At 39.2% G+C, this 19,527-nt stretch overlaps 1 protein-coding gene across 2 annotated transcripts in view; it reads right to left on the bottom strand.

Annotated features, from left to right (window-relative positions):
• The window catches only part of LOC134527503 (spermatogenesis-associated protein 7-like), a 126,254-nt gene that overhangs the window by 17,321 nt on the left and 89,406 nt on the right, over positions 1 to 19,527 (bottom strand). For both annotated transcript variants that reach the window (XM_063360228.1, XM_063360227.1), the window contains exons 7-8: positions 7,409 to 7,485; positions 1,043 to 1,178 (exon numbers count right to left, since the gene is read on the bottom strand). In XM_063360228.1, the coding sequence (XP_063216298.1) occupies positions 1,043 to 1,178; positions 7,409 to 7,485 (213 nt within the window). The remainder of the gene's footprint in view (positions 1 to 1,042; positions 1,179 to 7,408; positions 7,486 to 19,527) is intronic.

The raw sequence follows: 19,527 nt of genomic DNA, 5'->3' as shown, positions 1-19,527 counted from the left end.
AGATTTTTTTTGATAAATGCAGAATGTCAAGACATATTTGCAGTATTTATTTAAAACAAATAACGATCCTCTTTCCCCCCAATTGTTTTAGGGGAAAATATAAATTAGTTGGTCTGGCCTCTCGTTGCTCCCTCTGATGTTATTATTGTTATTTACTTAGCTCCCCTATTGCTCACACACACTTCCGTTTCTTTTACAGCCACTTGGGCATTTATTTTTATTAGTAGCATGAGAGTCAGTTACAGTGTTTATACTTTGTTTGGTGACAGTAAGTAGTCCAATATGCTTTTCTTGGGTATTTTTCATTTTTGGAAGACATCTATTATTAAAATAAATTTATATTTGAGTTTGAAAACTTGTCAATTAATTGCCAAACACGCCTGAACACAGACTTGATGTGAAAAATCTGAAATTTTTACGTAAGGGTTCGATGGTGAGGGGAGGTCAGGCTGTCTAAAATGTTCATTATGAACCACCCCTCCCCCTTCCTATTTCGACCCTATTCTCAGCAACCGTGAAGGGTCGTAGCAACCACGTTTTTACTGTATTTTATAAATACTTTCAATATGTTAAGACCGATTTTAAAATTTACATTGTTTTTAATAAATGTGTATTATTTTTGAATTAGTTGTTGAGTTATTTTTAATTAATCTTGTTCCATTCCAACTGAATGCACCAGTCATGTCCACACCGGGCCGTGGGAGCGTCGATGGTAGGAACCAGCTGAGCCACCTGCTCCCCAGCCACCCTGTGGTGGGGAGCATGAAAGAAGACTGCCTATCTGACTTCTGCACCCTCGGGTGAGAGCTTAAAGGAGGGCAACAACATTAATTTGCGGATATTGAACCAAAAAATTTTTAATCATCCCTGAAAGTTCTTAAACTGGAAGATCACTACAATATAAATCAATCTGAGATAGTGTGGATACCTCAACCAGTGCAACAGTGTAGTATGCCTATCCTATATCACAAGATACTACAATCTCGGATCATGTAACTCCATAGTGAAAGAATTGGTCATTAACTGTGGGTCGTGGCCTTACCTTGTCCAAGTGAGACTCGTTGTTGCTGATGTGTTGTTGGAACAGCAGCTGCAAGCCCTTGTTGCTGAACACACCGCGTCGCAGCACATCCTCTGTTATATCATGGACGAACTTCACATAGTGAACATCATCCTGTCTGTCAAGCAACCACACCCTTAGTTGAGTACAAATGTTTCAGTCAATAAATTAATTATAACTCTCTTACACTGTCTTAATTTTTAACTTCAGTTGTAATGCATAAATGTTTTTCAGGTGATGTAATCTTAAATTCTATGTACATGTAAGTATGTGATCAGGCAATTGCAGTTAGGTAATCAGCTGTATTCCACACCCACACGCATCCAACTTCTCACTACAGCCCAGCACGTACTGTCCGGCCATCACGGCACAGACACTGCTTTGCAGAATGTTCTCCTGCACTGACAAGGGAGGCATGCCTCACACGGGCTTCGGCTTCAGACTACCATGGAAACAGCTCTGACCAAATGATAAGTGGTAATAAAATTTAAAAATTTGTAAACAGCTTTATTAAATTATTTAAATATAACTCCAGTTTTAAGCACTAATTATTATGAATAATGTAACTGGTGTATCGAGCCTTCTCCAGCCAAACGAAGCCCTGCCATAGCTCCTGTAGTGGCGCGCCTGATATGGGCATGCTTTGATACAACCAAGAAGTGTCTGAGGCTAGGAGACTCTGGCAGTGAGTGGAGCATGCCAACCTGCTAGGGGCAGCGGGCGAAGAACACCTATTGCCTCACGTACTCCCACCACAGGGACATAAGTCGCAGGGGACGAGACTTGACGTGAAACCCTCCACCACCCATGAAGATAAGGAACAGACCTGCCTAGCACCTCTGGCACAGTTGCCACATCCCTCAGCAAGTCTACCTTTACACCCTGTTCTAAGCTCCATACACCCTTCACTCACACTGTCTTCTTTTATAACCTCCTCCTTTTAATACATGCCTCCCTGCTGTCTACTCTTATTTCACCATAACTTGCAATTACTCTGCTCAAGTGTCTATTTGTTCATTTATACTATTCACATATTCAATTTTAATGCTTACTTTCTATCTAAAACTGTGATTCGCTGATAAAAACATTGAGCTGTGGTAGTTATGGGATTCTAAAAACAGGTTTGATTTTAATATCTGGTATTGGTATCAGCACTGGCTCAGAACTAATATCATCACTACCTGAGCACATTGGTCATAAACCATATATACATATGTCACAATAGTCAAAATTCAAAAGAGTTGAACACAAGTATGATTTATCTTGCATGTATCCATGCTGGCATCTATGAATTCCTTAAGATTCTCACCCTTGTAAAGGAGATGCATTTTTATCATAAGTAGTTTTGATTTCACAAAGAGACAATGTTTTGTATTAATAAATACATACATGTACAGGCTTTGTAGTTCCTTACTAGAATAACAATAGCTGCTAAGATATTACACACCCGTGAGTTTTGCTGATTACACAATAACAATGATGGTTACAAAATACCTTTTACAAATCCTTTACAATTCGGATCAAGCAAATGTATCTACACATACGGCATACTGAAGTTAACATAGGCCCAACTGAACCTGAGAAGCATATCAAGATTTATTGAGGAAGGTGCGTGAATTGGTCTGTGTTGGTCTTTCTCATTTCAACTCGGCAGTTACTACAGTCAAACCTCTATGTATCGTTTTTCAGGGGACCAACAAAAAATATTCAGTAGATGCGGAAATTCAATAGATGTGGACTTCACTCTTAGATTTAAAAAAAAAAATATTTCAACCTCAAAATTAGTGTCAGAAATGTATCAGTTACTTGTCATTAAAGTTTAATCAATTGAAAAAAAAAATAACTAGAAGGGAAGTGGGAAGTGGGAGGCTTTGAGGGGCATATTGGAGCGAATGGTGGAGTGCTTCGTACCCCAAAGGAGGGTAGGAAAGGGAGGCGACCCACCCTACTATGGACAGGAGGTAAAGGTGTTAAAGAGAAAGTGCAGCAGGCTCCACGCAAGACCCAAGAAGCGAGGTGGGGAGGGGTTAAACGTAGAAATGAAGGAGCTGGCGAAGGAACTGGGAAAGAAAACTAGGGAAGCAAGGGATGCATACATGGAAAGGTTGATGGAGAATGGGGGGCGGGGAAACTGGGTGGATCTGTACCGATATGTAAGGAGAATAAAGGGGGAGAAGGGACTAGCGGTATTAAAGGGGAGAGAAGAGCAAGAGTGTGTGAGTGACCTAGAAAAGGCTTGTTTGTTGCAGGAGCAATACTTATCGGTTTTTGTAAACGGGGGAGTATGGTGTGGAGCACAAGGGGAGAAGTCAGGGGGAGAGAGAGGGTTGGAAATACAGAGGGATGATGTATTAAGGGAGTTGAGGAGACTGAATGTGAGGAAGGTGGTTGGCCAGATGGGATAGGAAACAGTCACCTCAAGCTGGGAGGGAAGGTGATCGGGAAGTATCTGCAAGTACTGTATGCGCAGTCACTGGAGGAGGGAAAACTGCCGAGATAGTGGAAAGAGGCTGTGGTGGTGCCCATCTATAAAGGGAGTGGAAATAAGGCACACCCGGAAAACTATAGGCCGGTCAGCTTGACGTCAAACGTAGGCAAGGCGATGGAGAGGCTGGTAGTGAGGTATATAGTAGAAAGGGTGGAGGAAAGGGACTGGATGGATGAGAGGCAGCGTGGCTTCCGGAGGGGTTACTCCTGTGAAACGCAGATGGCGAGGCTGCTGGAGGACTTGGCGGAGGCAGTGGATGAGGGAAAGCAGGTAGATGCTATTTTTATAGATTTTGAGAAGGTGTTTGACAGGGTGACGCACAGGAGGGTGATGGAAAAGGTGGAGGGGTTGATAGAGGACAATTGGTGGTAAATTGGACAGGGGACTTCTTGAGGGACAGGATCCAGCGAGTGAGAGTGGGTAAGGAATGGTCAGAAGGGGGAAATGTTACGTCAGGGGTACCACAGGGAAGTGTCATGGGACCCCTGCTCTTCCTGATCATGATGAATGATGTAGGGGAGGGGTTGATAAGTAGGCTACGGTTGTGTGCGGATGATTGTGTGCTCTATGAAACTGTGGGGGAAGGGGCGCACCTGGCAGATGACCTGGAGAAACTGGAGTGCTGGTCGAGAGAAAATGAAATGGGGATAAACGTAGGGAAGACAAAGGTGGTGAGGTTCACGAGGAAGAGAAGGGTGGAGGGAAAAGTGTACTACTGGAAGGGACAGGTGATCCAGGAAGCTGAGGATTATAAGTACCTGGGAGTGATCCTGCAGAACGACTTGGGGTGGGGAAAGCAGGTCAAAAAGGTGGTGAAGAAGGGCAGGAGTGGGTTGGGGCTGCTTAGCAGGACACTGAAAGGGACAGGTAGGAAAATAAGGAAAAGGCGTACGCAACATTGGTAAGGCCAGTGTTGGAATATGCCGCGGCGGTGTGGGACCCCTATGTGGAGAAAGAAATTGAGGAGTTGGAGAGGGTGCAGCGCAAGGCAGCGATATGGGTGACAAATATGTGGAGAAGAAGGGAAGGCGAAGGCAGGATGGGGGAAACATACATACCATCGGTGATGATGAAGGAGCTGGGGTGGGACACGCTGCAAAAAAGGAGGAAAGTAGAAAGGCTAGTGAGAATGCATAAAGTAATTCGGGGGGGAAAGGGGCTGAGGAAAGCTGGGAGCTAGATTGAACAGAGGGCTGTATCAAGGAAGGAGGGATCATGAGTGGAAGATTAAGAGGGAATGGAGACGGACGGAGAGAGGAAGGCAGGTATTCCTTGTGAGGACGGGGCGAGAGTGGAACGAGCTTGAGGGGAGGACACTGGATGTGGGAGGAGGGAAGGACTTACGAAGGAGGCTCCAGAGGGGGGGAGGAGTGAGGGTGGTTGGGGGGTGGTAACTCCTTGCCACCGGGCGGATGCCCAATTGCAAGTGTAATATATTATTATTATTATTATTATTATTATTATTATTATATTATTATTATTATAATTATGAAAAACCTATCAGAATCAGGAAGTAACATGTGCCATAGATTAGGATCGCATGCCCGAACAATGAAATACCGGCCTACAGAAATGTGTCCACGATGCTGCACAGGAATCAATAAATTTTCAACGCCACAGCGGACGCCATATTGGTTTCTTTGTACCTTATAAATGAGACGTCTCAATGCTCAGTCATAATAGGGACATGTTTACTCTTGAAGTGATTTTATATATGTACGGTATAAAATGTTTCGTTTTTTACGTTACCATTTTAGCCGACATGAAAAAGTTTCGTACATAAATACAAGTCGATAGTGTGGCAACGTTTTGTGACGAGTCGATTTCACGGAAATATGGCACCAATGTTAGCCATCTACTGTTTGTTGACAGTTCACTCGTTGCTATTATAAAATGGCTGCAGATTTAAGGTGATTTTTACTACTTCTGTATACTATCGTTACTTTTTTTATGATGGTTTCTTTCTAAGAAATGGTTATTTCTGCAAAATCTTTATGGTTAAATGATCATTTATTATAATTTATAGTGACGGGAACACATATTTTGTACGATCAATGCGGACAAAACGATAATTCGAACATCGGTAAAAGCGGACTTTTTGAACCTTAGTTGTATGGCAATTTTGCCGGGACCGTAGAAAGTATATGATAAACACGGACAATCGATACATGCGAGTTAGATAGATAGAGGTTTGACTGTACTACAAATGTCGACATTTGCAATAAATAGCTTCTTCTTGCTATAAATGTTAACCATGACATTATGCTCAGCATTAGAGATACTAACAAACAAGGTCACTCATAACCACATAAACATTACAACTGCGCAGAACGTCGCCTAGTGTAAACTAGTGTAAGCTAAGATGGCACGAATACTTAAGGTTATGGGCCAACAAGGCCTGAGGTGAAAACACTAATCGGTAGGGCTGTGTAAATATCAGTTTTCTAATGAGCCAAATAGAAAAAAGGTAAATATAGAGTGCAGTGCCTTCTGGGAAATTAGACAATTAATACTAAAGTGAAAGATTGGTTTGAGTCAGCTACAAAAATTATTGTTAACATTATTAATAAAATATATTTATTTTCTAAGGGGAAAAAAATTATTTTTATGTAGCTAAGCTAACCTAACCAACCTTTCACTTCAACTTTTATTTGCCTTATTTCCCACAAACAGCTACTCTAATTATTGATTCAGACTTTTTGCGAACTGCAAAATACTGCCCAATTCAATGAATTTCACAAAATAATGTGTTTTTTATTATAAATTTTCAGAATACCGGTAGTGATAAAATGAGATCATATTTACAAATTTAAACCCTGGTTATGTATGCACTTTCATAGTTAATGGCAATTAGGTAAACTGTTTACTAACTCAGAAAAATTTAAACACATTTTCTACTAATTTTATTTTAAATTCAGAATCATTCTTTAAGATTACTTCTTTAGTTTTTGAGTTGCAACGTTTGTTTCGTCAGAGATACATACAGGAAGTAAGCTACCACTGTGGTGCATGGTGGTAGAGTGATTGTGACTATTGATTTATACATTGTTGCAATTACAGCATTCACTTCTTTTAATGGCCATTGGAAAGGAATGTCCGTGATTTGAGTTGTAGTCCACGGTTTACGACTATTATTTACTTTTTCCCACTATAAGTACGCGTGATGATATGAATAAAAATAAAAGTAATTTTTTTTTCAAGTTTAAAATGCATCAAATAGACTGCGTTCACTTATTTTAATGGCCATTGGAAAGGAGTGTCCGTGTTTTGTGTTGTAGTCTATGGTTTTTGACTTTTATTTATTTTTTCCCACTATAAGTAAGTGTGATGAAATGAATAGAAATAATAGTTTTTTTTTTTTTTTAAAGTTTGAAATGTCCCAAATAGTCAGTGTTTGAATCTTCATGTGATTTATTCCGTTACTGTTTTACGAGACATCACTGAAATCTCCTGAAGGTTCGTTGATTGGAGAATACCACTACTGCCTATGCTAAAACTGGAGGGCTCGGTTCAGGGTAACATATAACTTTTCACGTTAAACATTTGAAGATTCATTTGTAACATTTAAAAATCTCATACTTATTGTGATTATAAGTTCAAAATAAAAAAGAGGCAATTCACATAACTTTGCATGTGTCCAAGAAAAAAATAAGTACTTATATGCATGTGTACAGTGTACTCTGGAATGCATGTCGAGACAGCTCACATAGTATATTGCTCATTAAATAACCTATAGCTAGGTTAGGTACGCCTGATGTCAAGCATTAACTAACTATGAATGTTCAGAGTTCATGGACATATAGCAGTCACAGATCTAATGCAAGACTGCATTGTGTTGCAAGTGAAAACTAAAGGATTACCTCTGGTGCGAAGGAAGAGCACCACTCTCTTGATCTGACGACACCCCACCACTGTAGGCCGAGTCGCAGCTCGAGGCCTGCAACAAACAGCACATGCTACATGCATAAAGCAAAACTAAAAAGGCAATACGTAGTTTAATAAATTGTAATAACTAATGTAGGATTTATTTAACTTAAACAATGTACACTGTTCCTAATAACATAGGTGTGTAAATACAGTGTAACTGACATGTAGACCAGGGGATAGCCTCATCTACAGGATTACATGGTAACCAAGCAAAGTTATTTGTCTTCCAGCTCATGGTATGCACCATGTTGAATGGACACCCAAAACATTAACTGAGGCATAGTGTTTCCATTGTGGAAACAGTTTTAGAAGACTGTATTTTATGGAAGTGACTGTGTTTAGCAATAGAGGTTATAATTCATATTTACTAACCATGATCTGATATGGACAAACACCATTTCTACAATGTTTCAGACGTGACAATATGGTGATGGTGAGGTAAAAAAATTAACAATTAACATCACCTGACCATTCATAATACCATAATATAGGCCCACATGGCCAAAATAAGGATTGAAATGTGATTTAACTCTAGCAAAAAAAAGTCAATTGATGGATATAAATAATAATTTTTTTTCTTTCTTTGCTTCGGATGCATCTTTGTTTGTACTGGTTTTCTCTTGTCCTGGTTTAGATAGTACCGGTAACAGTGCCTGCCTACTGTTTTGTGGTTTTTTTGTGCCTTCCACTAAGGTTTTCAAACTATTAGTTGGCATGTAACAATGTACAATTAATAATAAATATATAAATATTAATAGTATGTACACCAAAGCTGTCCTCTAGCGGTTCCATGTGGGTGTCAGCGTTTCTCACCAGAAGATATCAGGCACAGGCATCTTAATGTAGAACTTTATGCAATCTTAGTCTCAAACATGCCACTATTCTCATGTGTCATTCCTACATAGGAGTTTCATGAAGGAGAATGGGAAAAATTAGAGTATCTTGAGCCTTTTATTTACTATTGTACCAACATTTAAAATGTTAAAACCTCCACCTCGTGGAGGTGTAATGTGACTTTACTTCATGATGCTGTCTCATTTCTGTGCTTTAGAATATAAAATTGAGGTTGTCATAACATATATCCCCTCTCTTGTTTCTAAAACTGCTGGTCAGCAAGTTACAAAGGGCTCACACCTTGTGTGAAGGGGCTAATTTATTTTCCAATTAATGAAAAGCAAAACTCTTCTTACATGCAGTGTCATCTTCAATGCTGGGATCTTGGGTAAAACTTGCCTTTTGTTGAGCTCCAAGGTGCTACCATGGTAAGCCATATGCTGTGTAGTTCCCTCCTGATATTGTGTACATTATTTATGATTGTCATGCTTCACGGTATGTTTTTGTGACATTTAGTAGTGCCACAAGAATGAGAAAAAATAAAAAGGTTTTTCCACCAAAGTCAAATTCTACAACAAAAATTATATATATCATAAAATACTATGAGTTGCTATTGAAATATATCCAAACTCAACAAAATGCTAGCAAAAATGATTAAGTACAAAGGCCATCATTACATAAGTCATACATGTATATGTTGTGTAATTTTCTGTGCAAATATTTAATAAACCCTCTTAAAAACAGTCTTTAAATTAAGGTAGCCACTTAGTGAGGAGAGCTCAGACTATTAACATACAACATACCCTTTACAAACCACCCAATATTTATTAAAGGAGACTGATTACAAATAACTTTAAAGAGCCATTTCACTTTCCTACACAAGTTTTGTGTTTAAACATGTATTTTTATGCACACTGAAGAAAAAAGTTTTTAAAACTGTAACCTGACTACGGAAAAAAAAAATTTAAGGTAAGAAAGAAGGTATGTGATGTTGTGTTCATATGTTAGATATTCCTAATTATTTAGTTCTTTTTAAATCTTCTGTCACTTCCACATTAAAAACAGTATAATTCAATTCAAATGCCGTAGTCTTTCGTTGTCAACTACAAAAAGCAACCCTTTTAATTTGTGCCGTTAATTAGTAATTTCGACACAATATATTTTAAATTTTTATTATGATTTTAAATTTTTTTGTGTGGAAATTTTATTTGCTCTACTATAGTGTGATTTTACTTTGTTAGTCTGGTGTACTCCTCTGAGTTAAACTTTGTCTCAGTGCTCTGAAGCCCCTTTCCCATCGGCGTATCGGATATCTTTGCTGGCCTAATCCCTGACTGGCAGACAGCTTACCATTTCCCCCGCCTTCAGTCACGCCTCAAGCCTGTAATATCATTTCTCTTCGTGACCCTAACTGCATAGACAAGCCTGTAGCTTGCAGGCTACCAGTTCTCAGAGACGAGCTGAGATTGGCCTTTTTCATCACGTATTAGTGTTATGTTCGCTCCTCTGCAGCCCAGACGGGGCGTAGATTCCCAGCAGCGTTGCATTTTACCCTCACCCCCCCCCCCCTTCACAATTCCAAGTAAGACCAATGACCGGTCGTAACCCCCTGGGCAACAGTGACCGTTCTCAAGGTCTACCCGCAAAAACGAGTGCGCCAAAACTGATCACAAGCGCTACCTAGCGACCAAGTCGCGAACTTTTCCGCTAGCCTACCCTCTAGGGCGCCAGAGAGCAGCACCTGCTTTCCCTTGAGTTATATGGACGCCAGGCGCGAGTCGATTGTTTTCAACTCAGACCCCTCCGACAGAGTTCTCTACTGTCGCCCAGTGATGCCAACTTCAAAACTCCTGCCAGAGTTTTTTTTCCGCCCGCATTCGGGCAAGTTCGGAATCTTTCGGCGGCCCAGACCTCCCTCCACCTGTAAGAGCCGGCGGGCACTTTTAATTACGAGACGCGGTTTGCCGCTACACAGATCAACTCACGTCGCGTCTGCAGACAGATCTCCATCGAGTATCGGCGAATCGGCAGACTCTGCAAGACTTCATCCGACCGCTAACGACTATGTAGTCGCTTTGAATAAGGGATGCTATCCCTCAAGTCAATCCTAGTAGATTAGTCTGTCTGCATAGTTTAATTATTTGCCTTCGAATTTTTTTTTCTCTTTTAATTGTTATTATGAAGAAATCATCCGCGTCCTGCCGCGCAATTCGCGAGCTCCAGACCCCGGCTGACTCCACGACTGCAGCGTACTGGGCAACTCCCCTGTTTTGGTGAGTGATAATTCGCGACCCCCCTTTTTTTTTCCTTTAAATTTTTTTTTGGGCATTTTCTGCCCCATAGACTGCCTGTATACAAGTTCTAATCAGTTTTGATTTGGACTTTTGCAGACAGGGTCGATGACAGGGAGAGACTGATTGCTCCCATCTCGTGCCCCCCCCCCCCCTCCTGTTCTGTGGGTCACATTAGAAGAAACGTTTCTACTACCCGACGTGATCGTTTGAAGACCCCGGGTGGTAATGTAAATTCAACATTTCCCCCTTACCTAGCTACGAACTATCTTAAGCGGATGACCAACCCACCAGCGACCAGTGTTTTCCTCAAGAAAATGTAGAACGAATAGAACTAATTATCAATGTAATCATCGGATCCATCCAATTTTGGGTGTGAAACTCATAATGCAAATGTTTATATTTCAAACTAAGAATGTAAATTGTTTTAAATAATCGCGGACCGGCCCATTTTCGTTTTTTTCTTTTGTTTTTTGTTTTAAAATCTTTGAAACTTGTTAAAACCTTTTGTATGTAAAGTAATGGAAACAAAATAATTCATCAGGGCAAATAAAACAGGGAAACTATAGATCAAGTTAATCGTGTAGTTTTTATTTATTGATTTTAACGATCCACACCAACTTCCTCCTTGCTTGTTACAGGAAGTTCCTAAATTTTGTTTGTTCCCCACCTCGTGTCGCCTCTGGTAAATCAATTTATTTAACTTATTTTTTTTTTATCCAGCAAGTTTCCAAGGCTCCTTTTAATTACTCCAAAATAATTCAATTTTGAGGCACGAGGGGTGTTACAACTTGGTAGCAGAGCATGGTTTCCTTGGTCTATAGGCATACCTGAATAATATAAGCATATCTAAAATAAAAGTACAAAAAAATTTTTTTTAAATTAATTTTTGATAATAGCAATTTTGTAATAATATTGTAAACTGATCGCTGGTACACCCGGTAGTTATATTGCTTTTCAATTTTAAAATTTATTTTTAGTTTTACGTCCCTCTGTGATTGAGTTTGCGCGCGGTGAGACACCGCGCGGCCTCCGTCGCGTCGGTGTGACGACCAGGCAGCGTGCTTTATCAGGCGCGCGTGTCATTCTCCCTGTCATCCTCTTCACCCCTCCCCTTCACGCCTCACCGGCTGGAGGAGGCAAGGTCATGCCGTTGCCCCGTGTCCGGCAGCGTAACAATGCGTTACAATCTAGTTTGTTCCTCACGGCCGACAGTGCCCTGAGTACGTCTAAATTTCTCCTTTTATCTGTGTTTTTTTTAACACATCCGCCTGAAAAACAGGCCATCTTTGTAAAAAAAAAAAAAAACAGATCATCGAAGTCCTTTCGGACAGTGTGGTATTTTTTGTCTCTCGGCGTCTTGCGCGCGCCGACATGTTATCTCTTCACCACATGACAGGGCCGCCAACCGCGCGGAACCTCCTCTCCTGTCCTGTGTGCTCCACCCACGTACCACGTGTTTTGTAAACAAACTACCCATGCCTTGTATGTCCTAATAATATAATTTTTAATGTCACCAAGACAGGCACTATAAATAATCTATACTGCATTAATTCTAGCAGCAAAGTGTTTTCTTAATCTAGGGAAACGTAAATTATAACATAATATATTTATATAACTTATAATAATATTAACAATACAAATAATATGATAATATAAACCTTTTGTTTTAGCTAATGTTAAGAAACTTCCATTGTTTACATTTTCTAAGTATCATAAAATTAACGATTAAGTATTTTAATAATACATTAAATAAATTTAAAAATGGGTCCATTCATTACATAATATAAAATAAGAATATGCTCATAAGTAATTTTAACAAGTACTCTAATCCTATTGCATCGTTCACAAGCAAAGTGAATATACTTCGACGTACCATTTTATTGTGTTAGTACACACATCCATGTGCCTAGCTTTTGTTTAGATTTATTTCGTGTGCAATCACTCATGCCTTTAAGGAAAGGTTACTGAATTAAATTGTTTATATATACGGGTTGAATCCCCAATACTTTTTACGCTAGCCATGAGGTGAGGAATTTATTGTAAGATAGAGTACTATACCTTTTTTGTAACGTCGAGTTTTCTATGAGCAATTTACCAATTAATCTAAGAATGCAAGGTAAAGGATAAATAATATTTTTGTAATTATGAATTTTGAGTAAACAATTTATTAACTTTTATATTTTTTTGGATCGGTGTTAATTTCCTTTATAAGGTGGTGTACAGCTATGTATTTAAAACATCTAAATTTTTTTTCATTATCCATTTTTCATCCAAATTTGTTGATCTTTCGGGTTTCAAACCCGAACTAACTCAGGGGTGAAATTCCCTCGTAGGTCTCTCTGCTTCAGCCTGATGGTCTGATCAACCGTCGGAGCTTGAACATAATGAGCCTATGTGAGTTAAGAAATGTAGGTATCCGGGACCGAGGTGTGCTTCGCTTTTTAAGCAAGTATTAAATTCATCATTTCGTCTGATCCATCGTCAGATTGTGCAGAGCTATGACTCAATGCCTTTGACTTCTTATGGACAGCGAAACAATTATGTACAGGGGTTATATTCCCAAATTTAGTTTGTAAGTTATGGGTTACCATACCCATTTACAGGGGTTACAGTCCCCATTCGTCACTGAGTGCTCAAGGACGGATTTCCCTTGTTCCGGCCTCAGTGCTTTTCGGCCTCCCTCATAGCGCCCATTTTGTGTTCCTACACGATATCCAAAATCTGAGATCAACGGGATGAATTTCATTTCATTAATATAACAACGGCATAAATAGTTGTACGCTTACAGGTACTTTAAGGTTAAGCTTTAAATTTAATTATTTATTTATTAAATGATTTTAAGGATTTATTTTAAATAATTCAAACCAAGTTTAAATGGACTCTATTTAATTATTAATCTTGTCTTGGACTTATAAAGTGTTACAGTCAAAGGTCATGGAATTAATTCTGCTTTATTACAAGTAGTAGGGCAACAGACATATTTTTTTTTATCTTTTCTTTTAGCTCATTAATAATAATAAAATCAATCATATTAAAATAAGCATCCCCCCTAAATTAAGCCGCTACGAGGTGACTAGTATCATTTTAATATTTACAGTAATCACCGAGAGTGGTGAAATACTTTTAACCCCCAACGAAAGGTCCACTTAATTAATTTGGGTATGTTTGAGCATCCCGTTTTTAGGCTCGCACAAGCTAGGTAATTTAAGATATTTTAATTTTTTAATTTTTACATACGTAAGTTCAGTCTTTAACAAGCTACTTGACGTAAATAGTTTTAATATTTTTTTTACTCAGAAATACCTCTCTGATATTTTTTTGAATCTTCATGAATTTTGTTCCACGATTTCATATATTTAATTTCTGATTACGTTCCTTTTTTTTATAACCATAATTCGTAAAGTAAGCAAGAATAATGTTTGTAGTGTTTTTTTTTACTGATTTTGCGTTAATACTTGTACATGTTTATTTCTTTATTTTCCCTTGCACGTAAATGTGATGTACAGTGACGTACATAGAGTCTGAGCACTGAAGCTGTCACATCTAGCCATTTTTCTTTTTTTCTTTTGCATTCCTCCCCAAAGTTGTATTTCTTTTACATCGTTATCGATGAGATTGTTTATTTAAGTAAGAGCTACGTGACTTCCAGACGGCAAACTGGTTTCATTTATGTGTTTTTCTAAAATAGGAGCTAGGTCAAGCTAGCCAACGAGCGGCGCAAAAGTTAGGGTCCTCTGAGCCAACGAGCCATGACCAAGGTCCTCTGAGTGAAAAATCTCATGACCATTTTCTAGTGTTCTTTGGATTACATTCCCACCACTCACCTTTGGACGGCCTATGTTCAAACCCCCTCTCAGGCAGTGCGAAGCCTATCAGCAGTCATGGAAGATCTAACCGCTCCATTATAATTTATCCCTTTTTGATTTATAATTGTTGGTTTATTGCATTTTACATTTTTTTAAATAATTTAAATTTGAGTGCGAAGAGTCGTTAATTTATCGTTTTGTTTCCAGAATACTTTAAATAATAAATATTAGTTAATAATAATAAACATCAGAGTGGTATGCGCTCAAATTTCTTAATTTATCGAATATTTAATATTTTTAAATTCATTCTTTCCTACGGATTGTTGATCTGTTGGGGTTTTCATCCCCAACCATTTAAAATTCCGCCAAGGGAATTCCACCCTTAGGTCCTGTGTCACTCTGGGACTGAGGCTCTGTTTCGCCTTCGAGCAAGCAGCAAATTTGACCGTCTTCTCCATCGCCTGACTGTGCAGGGCTGAGTCCCATGCCTTCGACTTCTTATGGAAAGACTATTGTACAGGGGTTTACATTCCCACTTTCATTATTTTCAGGGGTACACAAATCCCCACCTTTCATAACTGCCACCCGACGGACCAAGTTCCGGTTCCGGCCCAGTGTTTTCGGCCCGCCTCACTGAGCCCATATTTAGAGATTTGTCACGTGACACCATTCCCAACATCTGAGATCAACTCTCCTCATTACATAATTCACCGTTAAGGGTGATTTAGACAATTATAATACACCTTCGATTTGAACACATATTTTTTTATAAGTAGTAGAATACAGGCGAACCTGGTACTAGTTTTACTGAGCAGTGTAAGTGTTGTTTTTTTTATTTTCCCTATATGCTCCGCATTCAAGCGGGGAAGTATGTGCCGTTAATTAGTAATTTCGACACGATATATTTTATATTTTTATTATGATTTTAAATTTTTTTGTGTGGAAATTTTATTTGCTCTACTATAGTGTGATTTTACTTTGTTAGTCTGGTGTACTCCTCTGAGTTAAACTTTGTCTCAGTGCTCTGAAGCCCCTTTCCCATCGGCGTATCGGATATTTTTGCTGGCCTAATCCCTGACTGGCAGACAGCTTACCATTTCCCCCGCCTTCAGTCACGCCTCAAGCCTGTAATATCATTTCTCTTCGTGACCCTAACTGCATAGACAAGCCTGTAGCTTGCAGGCGACCAGTTCTCAGAGACGAGCTGAGATTGGCCTTTTTCATCACGTATTAGTGTTATGTTCGCTCCTCTGCAGCCCAGACGGGGCGTAGATTCCCAGCAGCGTTGCATTTTACCCTCACCCCCCCCCCCCCTTCTCAGTTCCAAGTAAGACCAATGACCGGTCGTAACCCCCTGGGCAACAGTGACCGTTCTCAAGGTCTACCCGCAAAAACGAGTGCGCCAAAACTGATCACAAGCGCTACCTAGCGACCAAGTCGCGAACTTCTCCGCTAGCCTACCCTCTAGGGCGCCAGAGAGCAGCACCTGCTTTCCCTTGAGTTATATGGACGCCAGGCGCGAGTCGATTGTTTTCAACTCAGACCCCTCCGACAGATTTCTCTACTGTCGCCCAGTGATGCCAACTTCAAAACTCCTGCCAGAGTTTTTTTTTCCGCCCGCATTCGGGCAAGTTCGGAATCTTTCGGCGGCCCAGACCTACCTCCACCTGTAAGAGCCGGCGGGCACTTTTAATTACGAGACGCGGTTTGCCGCGACACAGATCAACTCGCGTCGCGTCTGCAGACAGATCTCCATCGAGTATCGGCGAATCGGCAGACTCTGCAAGACTTCATCCGACCGCTAACGACTATGTAGTCGCTTTGAATAAGGGATGCTATCCCTCAAGTCAATCCTAGTAGATTAGTCTGTCTGCATAGTTTAATTATTTGCCTTCGAAATTTTTTTTCTCTTTTAATTGTTATTATGAAGAAATCATCCGCGTCCTGCCGCGCAATTCGCGAGCTCCAGACCCCGGCTGACTCCACGACTGCAGCGTGCTGGGCAACTCCCCTGTTTTGGTGAGTGATAATTCGCGACCCCCCCTTTTTTTTTCCTTTAATTTTTTTTTTGGGCATTTTCTGCCCCATAGACTGCCTGTATACAAGTTCTAATCAGTTTTGATTTGGACTTTTGCAGACAGGGTCGATGACAGGGAGAGACTGATTGCTCCCATCTCGTGGCCCCCCCCCCCCCTCCTGTTCTGTGGGTCACATTAGAAGAAACGTTTCTACTACCCGACGTGATCGTTTGAAGACCCCGGGTGGTAATGTAAATTCAACATTTCCCCCTTACCTAGCTACGAACTATCTTAAGCGGATGACCAACCCACCAGCGACCAGTGTTTTCCTCAAGAAAATGTAGAACGAATAGAACTAATTATCAATGTAATCATCGGATCCATCCAATTTTGGGTGTGAAACTCATAATGCAAATGTTTATATTTCAAACTAAGAATGTAAATTGTTTTAAATAATCGCGGGCCGGCCCATTTTTGTTTTTTTCTTTTGTTTTTTGTTTTAAAATCTTTGAAACTTGTTAAAACCTTTTGTATGTAAAGTAATGGAAACAAAATAATTCATCAGGGCAAATAAAACAGGGAAACTATAGATCAAGTTAATCGTGTAGTTTTTATTTATTGATTTTAACGATCCACACCAACTTCCTCCTTTCTTGTTACAGGAAGTTCCTAAATTTTGTTTGTTCCCCACCTCGTGTCGCCTCTGGTAAATCAATTTATTTAACTTATTTTTTTTTATCCAGCAAGTTTCCAAGGCTCCTTTTAATTACTTCAAAATAATTCAATTTTGAGGCACGAGGGGTGTTACAAATTTGATACACAAGCAAGCATTTTTGTTTGATATACAAGAATAGTAAATTAAAATATAATGTTATTATATCAAACTTATAGAAGATTTTAATTATAAAAGATTGATCTTACTTAACAAGACTATAATAGTAATCAACACATAACTTGTTTCTTACCTTTTGGTCTTTTTCCCGCAGTCAGGTTACAGTTTTGAAAAAAAAAAAATTTCTGTAGATGACAATGCACAACTACGGCATTTGAATTGAATTATAATGTTATTAATGCAGAAGTGACAGAGGATTTCAAAACAACTAAATAAAAAGCAATATCTGACATATCAAATCCCTTGTTTTTCTGAATAAGACGATGATATCAAACAGCACCTACCTTGTTTCTTACCTTTTTTTTCCGTAGTCTGGTTACAGTTTTTTAAACTTTTTTTTATTTTAATATTTTATATTTTAACCTGTGATGCGACTACAAAAAGACGAGTGGTATAATAGCGTGAGTAATACAAACTTCATAATTAAACATTATAGACCAGGACAGACATGATAAAACAATTGCTCAGTATACGGAATAGGATAAAGTAAACCGCCTTCTTTATCCGCACGTACCGGCAACGCTGCGAGATACAGCATAGGCATAGTTAATATGAGTAGGTGTGAAAAGTAAGCTTACTAGTAAAGGCAAAAGTTTGTAAGAAAATGTGATGATACAAAAGGCAGGGGGGGGGGGGGGGAGAGAGAGGTTTGTGTGTGTGTTTGTGTGTGTTTGTGTGTGTGTGCACAGGGGTGCGTGTGTGTGTGTGTAGTTTAGATAAGATGTACATACATGTAATCTTACTGTATACATATAATTAATACATTTTTTTCATTATACTTTACTATATACAAACAAATGAATATATATTAAAAAAATAGATACAAGAAGATAACTGGGTATTTACTTATTACTGAGCAGAGTCAATACTTCTCACGCTTACAACTCTATCAAAGACGCTGAATCATGAGGGTTGCCTAAAAGTTTCCGCGGGTTCAGATCGCTAATAAATAAACCCTCCAATGTTTTTATCCTACTTAATGCAACGTAAACTTCGCCCTTTGCAAAAATTTGTTTTCCAACATAAAAAAAAAGGAATGAAATCGGTTAAAATCAGGGTTTACAAGGGAAAATCGACTCCTCATATTGTTGAAGTCGGTTCAAATGTAGCTTATGTTATCTGGGCCATAATAACGAATCATTTGACACCTTATTCATGAAAATCGGATGAATAGTTTAGGCGCTACGCAGGAATATACGTAAATACAAACATACACACATACATAGACTGCTAAAATCATAACCCTTGCTTTAGGCTTCGCCGTAGTTGGGTAAAAAGACTAAAGCAGGTGTTGAAACACAATTTTTTAGCACAAATAATTTTGTACACAGTATTCCCATAGAGGTGTGTTACAGACACAAAGATGGCACACCAGGCAAAGAAGGATGGTACCGTATTTACCCTTGTTTGCGTTGCATATTTTTATGTCGATTTTTAGTGTAAAAAAATGTACTGTGACCCATATGCAAATTTTTGGTTAAACAAAAAATAATATTGTAATGTGTGGTTGAATGTGTGGGTAAATAACTAACCTATGTTGGTTTTTAATAAATATAAATCCATGAGGAATTATAAATTGTTTAATCAAAATATCTTGGCAGTCGCGTGAAGCTCCGTGAACAGCGCAGTTATTGTACATGTGCCATGTCTGTGTGCATGTGTTCGCATGTGTATGAGGCCTAGTGGCAGAGTCGACAGTTCTCCCTTCCTCCATTGTAAATGTCCCGTTAACTGGCACCCACACAATTAACGTGTCTATCTTGACACATGTTCATGATGCAACAGTGCCCAATCATTACTGTTTTTGAATGAGATCTTCCATGCTTTCAACTGAACATACCATGACAAAACTGCAGCCATCGCTGGTATTTATAAGAGCACCTTTTACATTCCTCCAGCCTCATGGTAAACTGCATGCTAGTTTTTATACACGGAACTGACAAAGAGCAGCTTGCCACCTCTTCTCTCTCCACTGCAAAGGGATGGGTAAAAAAATAAAATTTGATGGAGTAAAAGGATACAAGGTTATAAAAAATAGCAGTATTCTCTTGTTAGGAAGTGTGGAAATTGGATGGATTGAAAATAGGGAAGGTGGGGATGCCAACTCACACCCTCCCGTAGTAAACAGACGAAGAGCCGAGGGTCAACACCAGTGTCGTATTTCTTACATGCCAATAAGTTGAGAAACGGAACACTTCACTTGTATCC

Source organism: Bacillus rossius, chromosome 1, assembly GCF_032445375.1.
Source record: "Bacillus rossius redtenbacheri isolate Brsri chromosome 1, Brsri_v3, whole genome shotgun sequence".
Classification (NCBI taxonomy): Eukaryota; Metazoa; Arthropoda; class Insecta; order Phasmatodea; family Bacillidae; genus Bacillus; species Bacillus rossius.
This window is presented reverse-complemented; position numbering and strand designations above follow the sequence as displayed.